This window comes from Cololabis saira, chromosome 1 (assembly GCF_033807715.1).
Source record: "Cololabis saira isolate AMF1-May2022 chromosome 1, fColSai1.1, whole genome shotgun sequence".
NCBI lineage: Eukaryota > Metazoa > Chordata > Actinopteri > Beloniformes > Belonidae > Cololabis > Cololabis saira.
The window spans coordinates 10,294,189-10,315,462 of record NC_084587.1 but is presented as its reverse complement, the minus strand read 5'-3'; the positions used below and the strand labels follow the sequence as shown (position 1 = coordinate 10,315,462).

The 21,274-nt window shown below is 39.3% G+C and overlaps 2 protein-coding genes across 2 annotated transcripts; both read left to right on the top strand.

Moving 5' to 3' along the window:
• Positions 1-466: 466 nt before the first annotated feature.
• Positions 467-9,162, top strand: LOC133450769 (uncharacterized). The gene is made up of 6 exons (XM_061729637.1): positions 467-795; positions 1,713-1,982; positions 6,092-6,210; positions 7,377-7,499; positions 7,620-7,730; positions 7,837-9,162. The coding sequence occupies exons 1-6, from the start codon at positions 699-701 to the stop codon at positions 7,897-7,899; spliced, it is 783 nt and encodes a 260-aa protein (XP_061585621.1). The 5' UTR covers positions 467-698; the 3' UTR covers positions 7,900-9,162.
• A 202-nt stretch (positions 9,163-9,364) lies between these two features.
• On the top strand, positions 9,365-20,784 carry LOC133450762 (40-kDa huntingtin-associated protein-like). Its single transcript, XM_061729623.1, has 12 exons — positions 9,365-9,440; positions 10,583-10,629; positions 12,302-12,374; positions 12,705-12,864; positions 12,978-13,046; positions 13,578-13,698; positions 13,793-13,885; positions 14,124-14,188; positions 16,703-16,784; positions 16,885-16,931; positions 19,768-19,823; positions 19,935-20,784. The coding sequence occupies exons 1-12, from the start codon at positions 9,382-9,384 to the stop codon at positions 20,014-20,016; spliced, it is 954 nt and encodes a 317-aa protein (XP_061585607.1). The 5' UTR covers positions 9,365-9,381; the 3' UTR covers positions 20,017-20,784.
• Positions 20,785-21,274: the final 490 nt, after the last annotated feature.

Here is a 21,274-nt window from a genome sequence, read left to right as displayed (position 1 = left end):
GAGTCTCCGCGCCTGTTTTCATGAGGTCAGAGTTGGCCCATCGAGACAGCCGAAGAGAAACATGGTGAAAGAGTCAAGAGAAGAAGAGGAGGAGGAAGAGGAGGGGGGGGGGGTTTGAAGGCTTCAAGAAAATCAGACAAACAGAAGAGTGTTGCTGTGGTGAAGCAGTTCCCCCACCGCCAACAGCTGCTTCACATTAACAGCAGGCTCTCTGTCACCTTCGGCTGGAGTCCAACCACACACACACACACACACACACACACACACACACACACACACACACACACACACACACACACACACACACACACACACACACACACACACTCGTGGCTCACGCCAACTCTGCACTTTGCTTCACCCCCTGAAGATGACAAAACTCTCAAACTGCACAAACTCTTCACATGACACACACGAGGGCCCTAAAATATCCTCCTGTCCTGCGTCTTTGTGCCGTCTGGGGGTTTTTGTGGCGGCTGTCGTTGGTCGTGAAGGCCGTTCTCGTTTGTGTCTCGGGCCCTTCAGCGTCCCTCCTGAGTCAGCTTCTAGAAACAGTTTTGAGGAAGTGTTTTGTTTCGCAGCTTTACAGGAAAACCCGGTGTTGCACTTTATCAACGAAGACGATGTGAGAAGAGACAAATGGAGAAGCCTCGTAGTCGACAACTTTGAGCAGCTGCTGCAAAGTCTCGGGTCACATCATGGGAGCGTTACGCTCGTGTCACCTTTCCTTCATCCTGACTTGGATATCTGTGGTTTTCCTGCCTGCTATGTGTTTACGACATGCTATGATACCAAGTAAGCAACACCAACTCATATTGAACTGAGAAAACAGCATTTATTAATCCACAAAATTCAAACAAATATGTGTTTTTATGGTGTCGTTTGAATTGTTACTGTTTTTTTTTTTAAGTTCTATGAGCGTTTTTCTGAATTTCATGTCCATAAATGGCACAAATATTGTTTGTAAAGTGGTCAAATATAATGTTCCTTAATACAGATAGTCAATCTGACACGTTTGAACCAACGCTTTTGTTATTTTTGCCTCAAACATTTTACTACTACCGTATTTTCTGGACTATAAGCCGCTACTTTTTTCATAGGTTTTGAACCGTGCGGCTTATACAAAGGTGCGTCTATTCTGTGGATTTTTCTTCCACCGCTCTGGGCGCTCTAACCGGAATTAGAATCAAAATTAAGACAAAATAAATGCAAAGAAGAATACACTACTTCTCCTTTAGCAGATAGAAGTAGAAGCAGATTTCAAACAGATAAATAGATAAATAAATACCGGTTATTTTCTCTTGGTTCTGTCCCGTTTTAATCAGCAAAGTTGCTGCAGTGTTAAAAGACACTGTTAGGAAAAGATCTATTTAGGTACAAACATGTACATCATTTACAGTTCAAAATCCTTCTGTACATGTAGTAAATATCTAATCTAACAACAGAAATATCTGCGGTTTGCATTTCTTTTTTTTTTTAAATAGAGCGGATGCGGCCTGTATGCAGGTGCAGCTTATAGTCCAGAAAATACGGTACTACTACTGTCATTTACTGACACTTTTATCCAAAGCGACTTACATCTGAGAGAACAACACAAGCAAGAACTCACATAGGAAGGTCCAGCCTAGATAATTTCATTGTGATTCCAGCAGATTCATGTCTGTAGCTTGACCGGTTCAGGCCTGATATAAACCCACTGTGTCCCTCTGCAGCGCTACGCCTGGAGAGCCCAGTGTTCGTGGCCTTCTCAGGCAAAGACCTCACCATCGGCAGCGAGCTGATCACACCAGTCAACCAGACTAAAGATCACCTGAGGTGCTTCTGCCCTTCCGGCCGGAAGATATACTTCACGGTCATCGACTCGATAACCGGGACACACGTGCCTTACAAACTGCAGCTGAAGCTGAAGAACCTGAACATCTCGGGAGAATATCACTGCACGTATAAAACCGCCAGGGCGTCCTGGTTCCTGCGAGTGAGAGGTGGGTGAGAGAGAGCTTGCTGTTTATCTCCTTTATTTTCTCATTGTGCTTGAAAGTGGATTTTGAAAATATATTTCGTGTCTAAAGTGAAAAAAAAGTGATTCAGTGAGCCGTTTCGGATCTGCAGGATATTGTGACATCACAGACCCATATACTGTAGTAGAGGTATCCAACCTCCTCGCCTTTAGCTCTGCCCATTTTCACGTCTCGCTGCCCTTGGGCCCAATCCCAATACACCCCCTACTTTCTTCCACTAGCCCTCCCTCACTACCACTACCCCTAAAAAAGAAGGCACAGATTTTAGGCCACTTGAAATCTTCCCAGGGGCTTGTCCCAATACACCCACTACCCCTACTTTCAGCACCACCCCTAAAATCAGGAAGCTGAGAGCCAAAAGCTGTTTTAATTTCAGCTGTAGCGCTGTTAATATGCCACTTTATTAAGTTTTAATATTTTTTCAGGCGTAAAAGTAACCGTTAAGATCCCCAACCTGGGCTCAGTTTATCCAAATAACGCCTGTTAAGAAATTTGACCCGATGTTTTCGGCGATGATAAGAGCCGCCGGTCCGGGGCAGCAGCAGCTTACGGCCGAAGTACAGACGTGATCGCCAGGTCAACCTGCGCCGTCGTCCAGGGGGAGAAACCTGCAGCTCTGTGGAGAATTACCGCTGACTGAAATAAATTATTTGGGAAGATAAATGTTGGTTTAATAGATGAAATCTGGCGAGGTTTGAAAAAGACTTTGCAACAACGGGCAAACGAGTGATTATGTACATTCACTGAGTGAATATTATGAAAGTAAAATATATATTTCTCGCTAGAAATGTAATCAAAACGCATTTTTATGCAGAAACTAACTCAAAATATTGATTTTATTCACTAAAAAATAAGAAATGTCCGCCATGTTTTTTTTTTTATTCAGTCCGCAAATGACGACGAAAAGCATTCTGGGAAATGTTTCTGTCCCTAGATAAGCTAGTGTGCATCCGAAAACTCTCGATCCGTAGGGACAGATTCATAGCCACTACACTAGTTTTCTTCCCCCCACCCTAGGTGAAAAGAGGAATTGGGACACCACTACCCTCACGGGAACACGCAAAATTTAGGGGTAGTGAAGAAAAGTAGGGGTAGTGGGAGTATTGGGACAGGGCCTTGTTGTAACTGTAAAGCAGTGTTTCACAACCCTGGTCCTCGGGCAACACCATCCTGCCATCTAGCACACCTAATTCAAATAACAGTGGTCACCAGCTTGTCATCAAGGTCTGTAAAACTCTGTTGATGCAGAGCTACTTGTATCACGGTGTGCTGGAGCAGGGTAGGATCTAAAGCATGCAGGACGGTGTGCCCCGAGGACCAGGGCTGGGAAACGCTGCTCTAAAGAGCGCGGAGATGCACATCCTGCAGGAGAGGAGGTTGTGACTGGTCCTTACTTGGGTTTGGTGCTCTCAACTATCTCCCTGTACTGTTGGGAAGGTTTGCAGGATCCAAAAGCACGACGTCCGGGAAGCAGGAGTTGAAATAAACTATTTGTCTATTTGTTTAAAAAAAAAATAAAACTATATGTACATATACAGGACTGTCTCAGAAAATTAGAATATTGTGATTTTCTGTAATGCAATTACAAAATCAAAAATGTCATACATTCTGGATTCATTACAATTTAACTGAAATCTTGCAAGCCTTTTATTATTTTAATATTGCTGATCATGGCTTACAGCTTAAGAAAACTCAAATATCCTATCTAAAAAAAATAGAATATTCTGGGAATCTTAATCTTAAACTGTAAACCATAATCAGCAATATTAAAATAATAAAAGGCTTGCAATATTTCAGTTGATTTGTAATGAATCCAGAATGTATGACTTTTTTTTTAATTGCATTACAGAAAATAAAGAACCTTATCACAATATTCTAATTTTTATATATATATATATATATATATATATATATATATATATATATATAAAAAATATAAAATGAAACCTAAAAAACAAGCAGGAGCACAGGGAAACCTAAAAGGTGAAGCACAACAAACACACTAGCAAATGTACACAGATGTTATTCAGGGTACTGGTTTTACCAAAACACAGTAAATACTGGATAATGCGGTAGACAAAACATCTACAAACAAAAATGACCTTGATGTTGTGATCATTCTGTTTTAATTCTCACTTACCAAAACAGAAGCTCTCCCTTCATGTTGTAGAATAATAGCTCTTTTATGGTGGCATACTACTGTACCTGCTAGAGCTGACCATCGCACCGGTCTGCAGTACATACTGCAGTATGTACTTGGACAGACAACGCTGTTTGTGGTATAAAAAAGGCCCAGTGCAGCGGTCGATAGATGGTTTACTTTTGTTTAAATATTTTTATTAGGGGGTAAAGCACAGTAAAACAGAAATAAAAAACAGATATACAGTCTACCTCCTAGGATGTTTTTTTTTTGTTTTTTTTTAATTCAAGAACAGAACAAAAAATCCACACAAAATAATGACAAATAATGACAAATAAATGAAAATTATTTTAAGTAATATTATTATTATCATAATATTATAATAATATAGATTAATAAAAAGGGGGAGAAAAAAAAAGAAAAAAAACCCAAAGCAAAAAAAAACAACCCAAAAACAAAGGAAAAGTAAATAATTAGATAAAAAGGAGGAAGAAAGAGAGGAATGAGAGAAGAGAGGGAGGGGGGATCCGTCAATCAGGAGGCAGGGACTGAAGAGAGTGGAAGAATGTAAGAAAGGGAAGCCACTTATTATAAAATTTGTTACAACTACCTTTCAGTGAATATCTAATCTTTTCCAGCTTTAGAAAAAACATGGTGTCGTTGAGCCACTGAGTACTAGAATGAGCCTGAGTCGACTTCCAGTGGAGAAGAAGGTGGCGTCTTGCCAGTAAGGAAGTAAAAGCAAAAGATGGTTTACTTTTATAAAAACGATGGTGCTGTGGTCCAGGAGGCAGTTGGATATGTGGCCGCTGTAATCGGCTTCGGCTGCATTATGGGATACAGTATACGAGAAAGACTGGTCAGTGGTACATTGGATATTTTCACACCATCGGGGTATTTTTTTTTCCATACCGCAGATTTTACATCCATGATACTGTGTACTACATTTTGGACAAATCAATACGTACTAGTAGTGTAATATGTGCTTTCAAAAATGATCAAACACTGAGGGCTTAACAAGGTACATGTGGTGACAATCAAGATACAGCAGCAAATAAAACTAAAGGAAACCACAACAGAAACCCCAAGAACCAAACGTGTACTTGGTTCCTGATCTCCTGATGTTCATTTGTCTGTCTGTCTGCACCGTTCGGGAGGAACGTGGTTTTCCTCTCATGTGCTTCTTGCTTCCATACACCAAGACTGACGGACGTCCTCCATGAATCTGGTCCGGGTTAAGTTATTTTTTGGGGGGGTTTTTTCTTTTGAAAATAAATCGGTTGTGATTGTTTTTATGTAACGCCCCGTGAGTGAGGTGTCCTGAAGTTTTAATTGGAGCTAATGGGGGGAAAAGTGTGAGCGGTGGGCGTCTGGAGGCGACGCTGGGAAGCTGGTGTTCATGAAATGATGCAGACACATGTTCAAATCCTTTTCTATTTTGTCTCAGTTTGTTTTTTTGTTTGAGAATTTAAAGGAGATAGGTGTCAGATCATTATTCCATAATGTTACTTATTAGCTTTTAACTTTCCTGTAAGTGTTGCCCTCCAACCACCTTTATGAGATGCATTGTTTGCATTTAAGTGTCTTGTACACTTTTAAAAGTGCTCTTTAAATAAAATGTATTATTATTATAAATTCTTATTCTTATTCTTATTCTTATTATTCCAAAATCAGCATTTTTTTGCAGCATCCCAGCATCTTTGGAGCAAATTTAGTTTTTTTCATTTCATCTTGTCCTTCTAGAAATATTATCACCCATTCCCGCTCCCAGATACATTCTTGAAACTCCTGATGTATCAACATTTTGGCATAAACAGCTGTTTTTAATTCATTAAATCTGATTATTTCCCCTTGAAGACTCCATCAGTTCACCTCTGCTCCACCTACGTTGCATTCCAGCTCACACTGATGTTGCTTGATGTGTGTTTTCCAGATGAAGGCTACAGGAAGATGGTGAAGTTGGACACCGAGTTGATCCCGGTGAGCGTGCTCATCGGCGTGCTGCTGCTCTTCAGCGTGCTCGGCTCGGCGTATGTCTTCAGAGGACATTGGGTAAGACGTGCAGCCGTTAAGAAAGCTGATGTTGCAAGGTAAAAGTGTCTCACTGTCACTGAAGCTGCAGGATTTAAAGGATGTGACAAAAACAGGTAGTGATGAGCTTGTAAAGTTCCAGAGGAAGTTCTGTCTTTCCATATTCAAGCTCTGGTTTGTTGTAAGAGACTGAATATTGAATCAGCAACTGATTAAGAATGGCGTAATTGCAGATGATGTGTATGTATGTATGTATATATATATATATATATATATATATATATATATATATATATATATATATATATATATATATATATATATAGTACTCGAGTTGAAGGGGGGTGAGGGGGGATGGCATCCCCCCTGAAAAATCAAAATCAAAATCATCCCCCCTGTAAAACTGCCATCCCCCCTTTCCATCCCTTATGTCATTTCATCAATGAATGTGATTTTACTGCTATTTCAACATTTAGAGTCATCACCAGAAAAATAACACCAGAAAAATAACTTATTTGACCATTTTTACCTGTTTCAAGTAAATTTTCACTTGAAATAAGTAGAAAAATCTGCCAGTGGGACAAGATGTATCTTCTCATTACAAGCAAAGAAATCTTGTTCCATTGGCAGATTTTTCTACTTATTTCAAGTGAAAATCTACTTGAAACAGGTGAAAATTGTTGTTTTTTCCAGTGATGAGTCTTGTTTTAAGTGTAATGAGATTTTTTTACTAAAATGAGACATTTTAACTAGAAATAAGACAAATATTCTTGTTAAGATTTTGAGTTTTTGCAGTGATCCATTTTACTTATCCTGTGAAGGACAGAGTCATATTGATAAGTTCAGAAAACTGTTTTTTATTGTTGTGTTTTGATGTATTAGATGTAAGCCCAGTGGATATTTAAAGCTTACAGAAGGCTGCATTTAACTGCTTGTATGTCATTCCTGCAGTATTTCTGCAGCTGTTTTGGTCACTGCTATTATTTGTAATATATTATATTATTTGTAATCAGCACAAATTATCTGTCCCCATATGATAAAATCCACCATCCCCCCCTGATTTTTTTTTACAACTCGAGTATATATATATATGGGGTATTTTTTTAAATTTCAGTTAACATTCAGCTATCACTCCCTCTAAAAAAACCTAAAGCCTTCTAACTCTTGTAATTAAAATGTTATTTTAGAAAGAGAAGATTACAGAGAGTGGCAGAAAACAGCATAACAGAGAAGAAGAGAAAGACAAGGCCAAAGAGGTGGAGGAGGACAAGATGGACATGAGGGCAGCTCAGTCTACTTCTTTCTATGCGGTGAGCACCGTTTTACTCGTCAGTATGCAGCTGGATTGTGTGTTTCTGTGCTCGGTCTTCCCTGAATTTCTGAGTTCACCTTCAGCATTTCTTGGACACTGACATAAGAAATTCTCTCAGAGTCTAGAACCTCGGCCCAGGTCCATTTATGACGTGCTGGACCCGTCTGCTGCCAAAGCAGAACCGGATCGAGAAAAAAACGGTTGCAAGACAAAGAAACCCCTCAAACCGGTCGGTAGCCATGTGGATGTCCCGTTCCAGCTGATGTTTATGGTGAAAATCTAATGTAAAGATGAAAGGTTCAGATTCTGACCCATCTTCCTCTCTGCCTCCACAGGCGCCGCCCACTGCAGAACACCCGGATGACGGCACATTGGAGTGTGTTTACGAGAACTTTTGAGTTTGGATGAAACTTGCTTTCACCTTTCAATCTTCTCCAAAACTGGGAGAAACACTTATTATTATTATTATTATTATTATTATTATTATTATTATTATTATTATTATTATTATTATTATTATTATTATTATTATTATTATTATTATTATTATTATTATTATTATTTTAACATACAAAAGTATTCATAGTGAAATGTTCTTCAAGAGCACCACCCCATTACTGAATAATTGACGTGCCATTTTAATATTTATATCGCTTATTCATTCTGTTCATTGATACGTTAATTAACTAGTTTTCTGCAGTAGAACCAGCAAACAAAGTCCAATGAAAAAGAAAAAGGTTATATATTTCAAGAAATAAAAACATCATTTAGCCCTGAACAGATCTAAAAGTTAGCTAAATAAAACTTCAGATGATCAATAATGTGTTATATTACATTGTGTCACTGTGAATTTGATAAAAACTAAGCCAAAATGCAGAAAACTGTAGGTGAAAGACTTTTATGTGGATTTATGTCTTGTTTATGGACTCTTTTTGTTTCAAAGTTCAGTGTTTAAATTATTTAAATCTTTCCTTAATGGTTTTCTCTTCAGTCGTGTTTTCTTTGATTGTTCCACCCGTGTCTTGTTATATTCATACGTCTCCTCCTCCCCTTGTTAGTCCGTTTGGTCCATTTCCTGGTCTGTTTCCTAGACTTCAACCCCCCGTTCTGGTTTTGTGGTCTGTCTGCTTGGACGTTTGTTATTATGTTTATTATACAGCACTTTTTTTTCCCTTTCTCTTTTAATCGATGTTGAGTGCCCTGAAAGGTGCCTTAAATAAATCAAATGTATTATTATTATTATCATTATTATTATTATTTTATTTTTTATTTTTTATTATTGTTGTTGTTGTTGTTATGTTTATTAATGTGTTTATTATTTGCTTAAAGTACTTTTGGATTCCTTCACTCTGTAATATATATTACAGAGTGAATACTGTAGAATACTGTAATATTATTTTTATTGCTAAAATATAATTTTTATTAAAAAAAAAATTTTAATTTAATAATAATAATATATGATAATTATTATTTAAAAATATAATATATTATAATTATTATTTTAAAATATCTGCTGTAAAATATCTGCTTCACTGTAAAATGTAAGTGTGACCTGCTGACTGGATACTGAGTGCTTCCTTTTGCTACCACAGTAGTTGTTTAAAACGACTGTGAAGTAGTTGAGTAATGTAAAATGTATAGAGGAAATACTTTTTTTAAAGAAAGACTGTAATTTCCCAATAAATCCATCCCTGTCCTCCGTGCTATCTTGAAGCGTGTTTTTTTTTGTAATGTTCTTTATGGTCAATTCCGCCTGAGATGGGAGCTACGTCACCATTACGCCAACCAATAGAATCGCGAGCTGTTTCCCCTGCGAGCCAATGGGAGCGCTGCTCTGAGCGGGACTTCCGGGTTCAGGTTGTTTTGTTTTGTTGCTGATCATGGCTGCTGAAGGAGACTTTCTGGCGAGATACCGAGCTGTGTCAAACAAACTGAAGAAGTAAGTGCTACTTTGATGTCAACCCTTTAAATACGGCGAGTGTTGAACATCTGGTTTTCTGTTACGTTTGTTTTTTTATTGCCGCAGTTGTTTTGTGGAGCTAGTGCTAACAGCTGACACTGACACTTCGTTTCTTGTATTCTGTGTTTCAAAAGGTTATATTTCCACATATATATGTATGTCTTGTGGTGTTTATTACAATATGGTGTTTGGTTGTAGTTTTTTTTCCCCTCTATTGTTTGATCTTAGTGAACAAATGCTAACTGTGGTTAAAATATCATAATAATTCCTGTGTTTAACCTTCTCAGTCAGTACTCGAGTTGTAAAAAAAAAAAAAAATCAGGGAGGATGGTGGATTTTATCATATGGGGACAGATCATTTGTGCTGATTACAAATAATATAATATATTACAAATAATAGCAGTGACCAAAACACCTGCAGAAACACTGCAGGAATGACATAGCAGCAGTTAAGTGCAGCCTTCTGTAAGCTTTAAATATCCACTGGGCTTACATCAAATACATCAAAACACAACAATAAAAAACAGTTTTCTGATCTTATCAATATGATTCTGTCCTTCACAGGATAAGTAAAATGGATCACTGCAAAAACTCCAAATCTTAACAAGAATATTTGTCTTATTTCTAGTTAAAATGTCTCATTTTAGTAAAAAAAATCTCATTACACTTAAAACAAGACTCATCACTGGAAAAAACATAAATTTTCACCTGTTTCAAGTAGATTTTCACTTGAAATAAGTAGAAAAATCTGCCAGTGGAACAATATTTTTTTGCTTGTAATGAGAAGATAAATCTTGTCCCACTGGCAGATTTTCCTACTTATTTCAAGTGGAAATTTACTTGAAACAGGTGAAAATTGTCAAATAAGTTATTTTTCTGGTGTTATTTTTCTGGTGATGACTCTAAATGTTGAAATAGCAGTAAAACCACATTCATTGATGAAATGACATAAGGGATGGAAAGGGGGGATGGCAGTTTTACAGGGGGGATGATTTTTACCGTTTTTATTTCAGGGGGGGATGCCATCTCCCCTCAGCCCCCCGGAACTCGAGTACTGCATACCATCATATGTCATCCGCTATATTAGCGGATTTTACAGCCTTGTGTTTTCTGATTTGCAGACGTTTTCTCAGGAAGCCCAATGTCGCGGAGGCGAGTGAGCAGTTTGGTGAGCATCAGTCCTGAGATCAGTGACATCACTAACCAGAACAGTCTCACCCCAGAAACACAACCAGTGGAAACATGAATACACCCTAATATCGTGTCCCATAACCTTTTGATTCAATCATGAACCGCTCGATTTCTTTAACTCTCAATCAGTCCCAGTCCTCATGAGCAAACAGCTCCACCTGTCTCAGGTGTGAAGGGCTTCCTCTCCACAGATGTTCAACAGGATTTACATCAGAGCTCATTGAAGAAGACGTGGTATTAGTTCTTGGCCATTCTTGGGTATTTTTAGCTCTGTTTTGGGACATTATCCTGTTGGAGGACCAATGAGCTGCTACTGACACCAGGCAGCACATTTAGCTCCAGAAAGTCTTGATAGTCTTGAGACGTCATTACACCTGCAGAGACTCAAGTCACCTGCACCAGATGCAGCAAAGCGATTTATTACGATTACCCGCCTTATTTAAAACAATATTTTGTACAACTTACATCTAATTATCAAACCAGGCAATCTATTTATCCCTACTTTGCAGTGCCTCACAATAGGAAATCAGTGGGTACAAAAGCATTCATGTTCAAAGGTCCAAACGACTGGAACCATCTACCTGTAGTTATCAGATCATCGCAATCATTCATCAGTTTTAATCAAGTCCTATCCACCTACCTTGAAACACCCTGCTCCTGCTTTCATTAACTCTGTCACCATATTTTTTCATATTTTTTTTAAATATTTTTTCTTATCTAATATTTGTTCAAACTCTGGTTGCAATCTTGTCGAAGTGATTTTTGTATATGTCTGTCTTGTTTTTTTTTTTGTTTTTTTTTTTTTGTTTTTTTTTTTTGTTTGATGGTTTGTTTTTGTTTTGTTTTGGTGTCTGTATTGTATTGTATTGTCTTGTCTCCTTTCACTGTATTGTGCTGAGTTGTGTTATGTCTTGATGTTTTTTGTGTAGGACCCCCTCGTAAACGAGTTGTTACAACTCAAGGGGCTTATCCTAGAAATAAACAACTTCATTAAAAAGCTGCTGCAGAACATACCTGAGCCCTCTACATGTTTCACAGTAGCTACAGCGTCTTATTTCTAAGTCTAGTTTTAGTGTCTGTGAACGTAGAGCAGATCTAAAACTAACATTTTTGTTTTTAATTTGTCCAAAGGAAATTCTCCATGAAGCTTTGTGGCGTGTAAATATGCATTTTGACAAATTCCAGTCAGGCTTTTTTTTATGATTTGCTTTCAGCAGTAGAGTCTTCCTCAGTTTTACATTTTGATTCAAACAGTGATGGCTGGTGTGATCTGACACTGATGGACTTTGACCTTGGAGTTCACCTTAAACATCTGTGCATGTTGTTCTAAGCTCTTTAGTTTACATTTGCATCATCCATCAGATTTCCTCTAAACAGTCCATTTTCCAGTTAGCCTCATTGATAAGTGATTGTTTTGGTCCTCATCAGGATGACATTTACACATCTTTACCAAGTTGGTACATTATGTCTAATTCCACTCATTACTGTCAATATTATTGTCTAATAAATGTCAAGATATAGTTTACCCGACACGACACCAGCTCCAGTCTTTGGTTCTCCCAGACAATGATGAAGAACAGATGATATCAGACATTCTTTACTCCATCCCTTTTTTTAAATAGTTTTTTTTACGATTGCTCTTATTCCAGGTCAGTTGGCGAAAGAGCTGAAGCAGCAGGAGTGTCTTCAGTATGCTGCCTTCTGTAACCTGGCCATGGCTCGGTGAGTGCACGTTTAGACTGCTCATCTAGACACAGAGTAGAACTGAGAATAATATTCTAAAACTGAAAAGTAAATCTGTGAATAATTTTGTTATATTGCATAACCCACTTCCTGTTGAACCATCAAGGAATTTGCATTCACCCATTTCTGCACTCGTCCCTTCAAAGTATCAGACAGATGAGTGGAAACATGTCTGCGTTTTTCCATCTGCCTCCATCAAAAAACAAGTTTCAAACAATTCATCGCTGGAGAAAGTTTTGCAAGCTTCTATGAGATCATGTGCGTAACTTCTGTTGGAGTCGGATGATGACGGTGCCGTCTTCTCTCCAGCTGCGAGCAGACTCTGTTCAACGCTCCCGGAGAGGCTCTAGCGTTGACCGAGGCCGCCCGACTCTTCCTCTCGTCTGAGAAGGAGAACCGAGCGCTGCAGGTCCCGGGCTTCGACGAGCACCTTCAGGCTGCACTCAACTGCTACAGCTTCGCCACCAAGGTGCTGCAGCGTTTCAAACACAATCACATTCAGCGTAGAGCTTCTGGTCAGACAGGATCTGCAGAATAGATTGTTGTGTTGCGTCTGAATGCTGACGTGGAAATGACTCGCAGGTTTACATCGAGATGAACCAGCCGGTGATGGCAGCCAGTCTGTGCTTGGAGCTTGGAAACGCACTCAAGGTTGGTTTAAGATGACCCTCCAGAAAATATATGCAGGTTTTTATTAGTATTTTGATTTTGTATGAACGTTATATTTAATTTAATTTCATTTTTATTCTTTATTTCATTCAAAAAATAAAACAAACAATTCAATACAAATACAAATTCAAATGTTCATAAATTGTGAATGAAAAGGGAGCAGAAAGAAGAAAAATCTTATCTAATTTGCCCCTTTTTCCAAGAAATAAATTCACAAATAACATAAATTAAAAATTTAAAAAAACAACAACTAAGTAAATAAAAAACTAAAATAAAATTACTGCCGTCTATGGGTATGTCAATCAAACTTAACTAACATATTTCATTATATTTTCTTAACATACAGGCTTTAATTGTTCTTTTGAATGTAATGTTTGATTTGGATTCTTTGTTTTCTTTATTCAGATTGTTCCATAGACTGATTCCTTTGATATAATGATATTTTATATTTGATATAATATAATAATTATATCCTTTGATATAATGCAATCCACATCAATCCTTCCTCCCCAGGAGATGAACAGGCCGGGAGAGGCGGTGGTTCACTTTCAGAGGGCTGCAGAGCTGCAGACACAGACGCCAATCGAAGCTCTGCTGTCCATGGAGGAAATGGCCACCTGCAGAATTTTAACCCGTGAGTTTCCGTCGGCCCGCTTGCACTTTTGGAGCTGTTGCGCGTGCGTCATGATTTGACCTCTGTTGTTTGCATATCCGTCGTCATGTTGCAGGCGACTACGACGGAGCTCTGTCGGTGTTCACGGAGATGCAGCTGATGTGCCAGGAGAAAGGACTGCAGCTGCCCGGCACCTCCACCCCCGTTGGTGAGGCTCAGACGGAGGCTTCATTTACAGGAAGCTCTCAAAAGCCAGCACTGGGTCTGGAGCAGGCCTGTTTGAAGCCTAGTTTTCACTCTAACTGGACTTTTATAACCAAAACTATGTCAGAACTGTCATTTTTGACTTGATGTTGTTGTATTTTCTTTATCACTATCTGGAGAACAGTTGGGATGAACTGAAGTGTTTTTATTTGTCTTGTGTCTTAACTTTGATGGACACGCAGGAGCTTTTTTGGACATCGTGGCAAAATGTGAGATATCCAGAGTTCTACTGCTGATGCTGCTCGAGGTAAACCACATTTTTATATATACAGTTGAGGACGATTTTATTAGCCCCCTTACAAAATAGTGCTTGTTTTCTAAGTGTTTTCCAAGTGATATTAACCAGAGCAAAATAAACTGAACACAGCTTTTTTTAGACTTCGTAGTTTTATTTTGGATGCATACACTATTTTATATTCCACTCAGAAAGGAAGATATTGTACAAAACACAAAAACTACCAGGGTCAAAATTATTAGCCCCCCACACCCTAATAGTCAATTGTGTATCCTTTTTGCTGTATTACTGCCTGCAGACGTTTGTTGTAGTTTACAACAAGTCTCTCACACTTCATTTGAGGAATCCTGGCCCATTCTTCTTTGGAAAATCTCTCCAGTTCCTCTAGATTTGATGGGTGCCTGGCATGGACATGTTTCTTTAGGTCACCCCACAGATTTTCTATTGGATTTAAGTCAGGGCTTTGTGCAGGCCATTCAATGACATTCACTTTGGTCGTCTGGAGATAGTTCTTCACCAAGAGGGAGGTGTGTTTAGGATCCTTGTCATGTTGGAAGATGAAGTGACGTCTCAGACCCAGTTTCACAGCTGACTGCCTAAGATTCTCTTTCAAAATAGCCAAATATTTTTCTTTATTCATGATTCCATCCACCTTGACAAGATTTCCTGTTCCAGATGCACTGAAGCATCCCCACAGCATAATACTCCCACCACCATGCTTCACTGTGGGGATGGTGTTCTTTGGGTTGAATGCCTGTCCTTTTTTTCCTCCAAACGTAAGCAGTGTCCCTGTGGCCAAAGAGCTCTAGTTCAGTCTCGTCAGACCATAAGACACGCTTCCAGTATGAATAATCTTTCTCCAGGTTGTCTCGAGCGTACTGAAGTCTGGCTTGAAGGTGCCTCTTCCTCAAAAGTGGGGTTTTTTCTTGGTCTGCACCCTCGTAGGTCATTCCTGTGCAGAGCTCTAGTTATGGTCTTCTTCGAGACAATAATTCCTGATGTGGCCAAGTCATTTCCCAGTGCCTTGGAGGTTAATCTGGGGTCTCTAGACACGTCTCTCACCACTTTCCTCTCCAGTCTCTCTGAAATCTTTCTCTTTCTACCTCTGCCAGGCTTGTTCTGCACTGTGTTGCTGTCTTTGGAGCGTTGAATGATGCCTCTCACTCCAGTCCTTGACACCTGGAAACGGTTGGATATCTTCGTATATCCCTCCCCTGCTTTGTGGGCATCTATAATTCTTATTCTGCGGTCCACACTGATCTCCTTTGTTTTTGGCATGTTGCTTCCTCAACTGCCAGCTCCATAATGAGGCTTTTATACCATGTTTTGGCTTGAGTTAATTAACTTAACTGAATTGAGTGCAATCACCTGTTTGACCTGATTACCTTTATGCACATCACCTGTGAAGGTTAAGCACATCACTGCATAAAAGTGGCTTGTGTGATGACTTAATAAATGGTAATTTCTTAAAGGGGGCTAATAATAATGTCCCTGGTCATTTTAGCTTTTTCTTACATAATAACGTTTTGGTGCACAAGTATAAATGTTTTGGCCCATATAATGACAAATTGTATGTTCAGGAATGCTCTGTTAGAACCGCCTTGCTCTGCTAAAAAGGATCTTGCCAGAAACTTGAAAAAACTTAAAATTCCATAGGGGGGCTAATAATATCGTCCTCAACTGTATATATAACATATAAAATAAGTATATAAGAACTGATGAAACTAATGAAGGCTTGAATTCATAAACACTATTTATCACAGAAGGGAAATGAATGGTTGCAGTAGTTATTTAAGTCTCTGCAGGGATTCATTGTAGAGGTTTATAGCTGTGGGCAGGAAGGATCTCCTGTAGCGGTCTGAAGAAATCTGTGACTGAAGACTGTTGCTGAATCACTGTGTTGTGAAGAGGATACTCAATCATTTTATGAAGTATCCTCTTTTGCAGCTCCAGAGGGTCCAGAACCGGCCCCAGAACAGAACCGGCCTTCTTTATAAACTTGTTCAGTTCCTTTAAGTCCCTGGTTCTGATGCTGCTCCCCAGCAGATGTGACTGAACTCTCCACAACAGAAGATATTCAGCATCTGTCTGAGGGACCTAAACTTCCTTAGGAAGTAAATTCTGCTCAGTCCTTTCTTATAACGGCATCAGTGTTGCATCTCCGGTCAAAAAATGAGGAATATATAAGAAAGACCTGCATTTTAAAGATAAGATAGTCCTTTATTGATCCTCAGAGGGGAAACTCGGGTGCAACAGCAGCTCAAAGTCGGACAACATGAATTCAGACTAAATAAACGATAAAGATAAATTATAAGTATGAAAAATAAAAAAAATACAGTAAAAAGGGTAGGATAAGGGATTTCTTGATGATGTCATGTCTGATATTTGAAACCAAACATCAGCTGAACTTGCTGATCCGGAGTTCATCGTGAGTGGGATCAGTTTGGGAAATCTGCCTTTTTAGACATTTTAAGTAATAAATATCTATCGGTGAACATCAATGAGTCAATGTTTTCTTCTGTGCAGCCGCCGCCTCAGAAGTTGCTGCCAGAACACGCTCAGACTTTGGAGAAGTACGCGTGGGAATCCTTCGACCCTCACAGCCAAGGTACCCGCCCCTCCTCGCAAACGGAGAGATTTCAACCCTCATCTCAGTGAGTGCTGAACGCGTTTTCACGTGTAAACATGTCTGTTGTCCAATTCCTCAGTGTCCTACCTGCCCGAGAACGTCTTCCTGCTGCTGCAGTCGGTGGTGGTGAGTTTTATCACGCTGGTTTAGTTCAGAGGACTTCCTGCTCCATCCTACCCAGAGCGGCCACGGGTCCTTAGAAAGTCTTAAATTCCATTTTGCTAAAATAATGCCTTTTAAATGTCTTAATTTGTCTTAAATCTCAATCCAAGGGTCTTAATTCTTGAATCTTAATATTAGAGGGAATTTATCCAGTCATCATAAAAAGTTTTCTTACACTTTGAAAAGAGGAAAGTTTATTAAATAGTTTTAAATAGAAATACATTTGTTTTCCAGTTGTTAGACGCCTCAGCAAGTGTTGCCAGATTGGGCGGGTTTCCACCCAATTGGGCTTCATTTGACTTTGGACTGAAAAATATAGGACTGGGTGGGTTGATAGAATTTGGGCTGCTTTTCCTAGTTTCTACTAAATATTTAGGAGAAATTATTAACAAAAACGTTTAGAGAAAAGTAGAAACCTACACAATAACTCTGATATCATATTTGCTTTAATCTACCTAATTTAATTGTGCTCTTTGTTTGGAGCCCTGAACTTTTTTGGTTTCATTTGCTTATGACTTTAAATTTATTCCGCATTTAATAATTGACGGTTTTAACACAAAGAATGTCTGTCTGATTCGGGCTGTTTTTTTTTCATTATTTTGGTGGGTTTTACATGGCCCTTTGGGCCTGAACCTGCCAGATCTGGCAACCTTGACCAGAAGTCAGCACTGGATTTCTTAGCAACTGTCTTTTTGGTCTTAAATTCTGTTTGAAAATGGTATTAAAAAGTCTTAAATTTAACTTGGTCAAACCTGTAGACAACCTGCTACCTCACACAACCAGGCGGTTGCTTCATAGTTTCCACGGGATGGCGATAAATAATACTAATAATAATACATTTTATTTGTTAAGTGCCATTCATGGCACTAAAGGTCGCCAACAAAAATCAAAATGTAAAAACACAATTTATTTTTATTTTTATTTTTTTTTATATTTTCAACCACAAAAGAGAGGGGTATACCTTACATACATAGAACACAAAACCCCCCACAACTCAACTTCCAAAAAAAAAAATAAGCAATAAGCAAGTCCATACACACCAAAACATATTTCATAGTGCTATAATAATGCCAGATATACTAACCAAAAATTCTACTCATTGCACTAATTGAAAATACCAGATAGTACTACCATATCTGTCATATCAATGACTCTGAAATAATAATGAAATAGTTAAATAATATTCCTACCTTACTTCATGATGAAGGGGACATATCAAGAAAAAAAAAAAAGTAGGAAACAGTTAATGTCATTATTTTCTTATCCTAAGTTGGGGCTGGTCCGTTAAAGAACCAAAATTATATCCAAACATAAACCCTGAAAACACAACTAAAACAAAACCAAAAACCTAACAAAACAAACAAACATAAACAGTGGGAAAACCCCACTTAAACCAAACGAGACAACAAAACAACACAAACCATTGCACTCAGGTCTTATCATTGTCACTATGCCTTACATTGACCTACGGAATTCTTAAAGGGGACCTATTATGAAAAACACGTTTTTTCTTGTTTTAACATATATAAAGTGGTCTCCCCTCACCCTGCCAGCACAGGGGAGACAAAATACCATGAATTTCTGCAAGGTCTCTAACCCCCGCCGGACAGAGTCCCCCAGTGTCACGTGGTTTTTTTTGAGCCGATTAGAATCTGCTCCTGTCGTTACGTAACGACGGGAGCAGATTTCCAGAGGTTCAGCCTCCGCTGCTGAAACCACGCCCACAACCAGCTCTCTCCGCTGCTGGAGCGGTCCTTCCTTCAGCCAGTCGGACGTGGCGCCGCGGCGGAGCGGATCCAGGTTAAATCATCCAGGTTCCCGGGTGGTTTGGGAGCTGGGTCCTCGGGGGTCTGTCCCAGGTCGGACCAGCTTCACCCCTCCGAGATTTTCAGGCAAATCTGTCGGTTTGATCCCCGGTAACGGGCGATGCGCCGCGGATGCGCTCCGGAGCCGATCTGTGCGCCGGCCGTGCGGTTGCAGCGCCCGTCGCGCAGCATCCGCCGCATAGATCCGGCTGAAATTCCGCTGGTCAGTCCCCGGGAGTCCCTGCTACCAGTCCAGGCCGGTTCCTGCGGTCCCGGGCCGGTCGGAACCGGTCAGATTCCCCCGTTAAAGCCGCGGTGATGCGCGCTGCTCCCGGGCGCCCGGCGTGGCTCCGGGGCCAGCGTTCAGCATCCGCCGGGGTAGATCCGGCTTAAATAGTGCATAAATGTTATTTATATACAACTAATATTTTATTTTTTTAACAATAAAGTTTCCATTTGTGAAAATTCAGTGTTGTGATAATTTACAGGCTCGGATTGCTCTGGCGGAGCGAGGTTTATGCTCCTCCCCTGCTACACGTCATTCAGGGAGCCAATCAGCACAGAGCCTCATTATCATACCCCCCCCCTTCCCTAAAAATGAGGCGCAGAAAAAGAGGTTAGAAGCGGTAAAACTAGTGACAGGGCCCACAGGCTGGATTTATGATTTATGTAGAAAAAACAAGCTTTAGATTGTTTTTAAGACATTCAAGGCCTGTTTAAAATATACATTAAATGCCATAATAGGTCACCTTTTAAAGTCAAATTCTGTATGAGATTGCCATATTTTTAAACACAATTTAAACAACAGAAAACGGCAGAGTTTGCAGCAGAATATAAAAGGAAGGAAAGCAACTCTCGAGTTTCCGTCTGCAGCATTTGTTGGTGCTGGCTATGGCCTGCGTCTGTCTGCATCTGACCTGACTACACACACACACACACACACACACACCTGTGTTTGTATTGAGTTGAGTTTGCAGCGCCTGCTGTGCTTTCAGATGGCGTGTCAGGAGAAGGACACAGAATCCCTCAAGTCTCTGCAGACTGAACTGTGGTGAGGAAATATTCGTCTCCGCCACGTGACGGTGGATGGAAAAATACTTTCATTGTTTTTTCCGATCGATTCTCCACGTTTGTCTCATGTTTGTGAGGTTTCCCTCCGCAGGCCGTTCCTGTCAGCTGAGCAGAATCACCTCCTCCACCTGGCGGTCCAGGAGCGGATCACGCCGTCTGGTCAAGGCATTTAGTCACCGTCCAGCGTCTGCGCTCTTCCTCTGGGAACGATACCTTTTTATATCATGGAACATTCCTGCTTCAGCGTCTGCAGGCCCGGAGAGGGTTTGCTTTCAACGTTTAGATGTTGCAACTCACTCAGAAATGCACGTTATGCAGAATAGTGTCTCTATCGTCATGCAGATCTGAAAAAAACGGATGAAATCTTTGCTTTACTAACGTCGTGTCAATTAATAGCAATGCAAGGTTTTCATGTTTGTCAGTTTGTGATTATTTAGATGTTTTTAATTGATCTTGTGTGAGTGAAGGGAGCACTTTGGAGTGAAATCAACCTGAGGGGTTTATTATTGGGAGTAAACTTTCATTAAGAACCAAAAGGACGTCAAGCTGATGTGATTTAGGACAGAATATGTGTTTTATTTAACTCAAAACCGCTTCTGTTCACATCTTTTTTTGTCCTTAACGAAAGTTTTCACTGTTTACCATTGAGGGTTGTTTTAACTCCCGAATCTTCTTTTACCGTCAATAAACTGTCTGGAGGTAAAATTTGAGTTGTTTTTGACCTTCGATCATCAAGAATCTTCTCTGATTGTCTGGACTGAGCGCTGACACGTCTACGTCACACAACTCTACTTCATGTAAAGAACAAAGAAAAGGTCTTAAAAGTTTATTTTCGATTGGTTGTGTGAAAGCTGTAACACTGAACCACATTTTATATTCATGTAAAAGCCAACTTATTGTAAATATACTTGTTTAATATATTAAACGTGGATTCTCTCGAGTCTTCATTTGTTTTATTAATAAATTATGTTTGACGTATTTTACTTCAATGGAAGGGACTAAAAACCTCCATCTCCCAATTCTTGGTTGTCCACCTGAAGACCTGATGTCCTTTTTATATTTAGAGAAAATTAAATACGGTACTAGGGGTTGCTCTGATAAGTTTTCTTATATTTGGGAACCTATTCTTTCTTTTGTTAATTCTTTGGCATCCTTGGAAGATTAATTTGATTTAATTATAGGGAAGTATGATATTGCTAACCATGTCTATTTTTTTAGGGTTCCTCTTATGTCTGTTTATTTAAATTTTTATGTATTTATCTTATTTCATTTTTTTTTAATTTATTTTAGTTGTTTTTGTGTGTCCTGTATTTTATTTTATTACTTTATTTTTCCTATTATTATTGTCTTCAGTCAGAGTTTGATTGGTAATTGGTACTTACTTTGGGAACTGTTTATAATTACGTATTTTGCAGTGTGTGTGTTTTGGGG

Bases quoted from the DNA above. Each gene is read 5' to 3' on its own strand.
- LOC133450769 (XM_061729637.1), top strand. From the start codon at position 699: ATGGGAGCGTTACGCTCGTGTCACCTTTCCTTCATCCTGACTTGGATA. The intron at 796-1,712 runs GTAAGCAACACC...GTCCCTCTGCAG, and splicing joins ACGACATGCTATGATACCAA to CGCTACGCCTGGAGAGCCCA. The intron at 7,731-7,836 runs GTCGGTAGCCAT...CTGCCTCCACAG, and splicing joins CAAAGAAACCCCTCAAACCG to GCGCCGCCCACTGCAGAACA.
- LOC133450762 (XM_061729623.1), top strand. From the start codon at position 9,382: ATGGCTGCTGAAGGAGACTTTCTGGCGAGATACCGAGCTGTGTCAAAC. The intron at 12,865-12,977 runs GTGCTGCAGCGT...AATGACTCGCAG, and splicing joins GCTACAGCTTCGCCACCAAG to GTTTACATCGAGATGAACCA. The intron at 14,189-16,702 runs GTAAACCACATT...TCTTCTGTGCAG, and splicing joins TACTGCTGATGCTGCTCGAG to CCGCCGCCTCAGAAGTTGCT.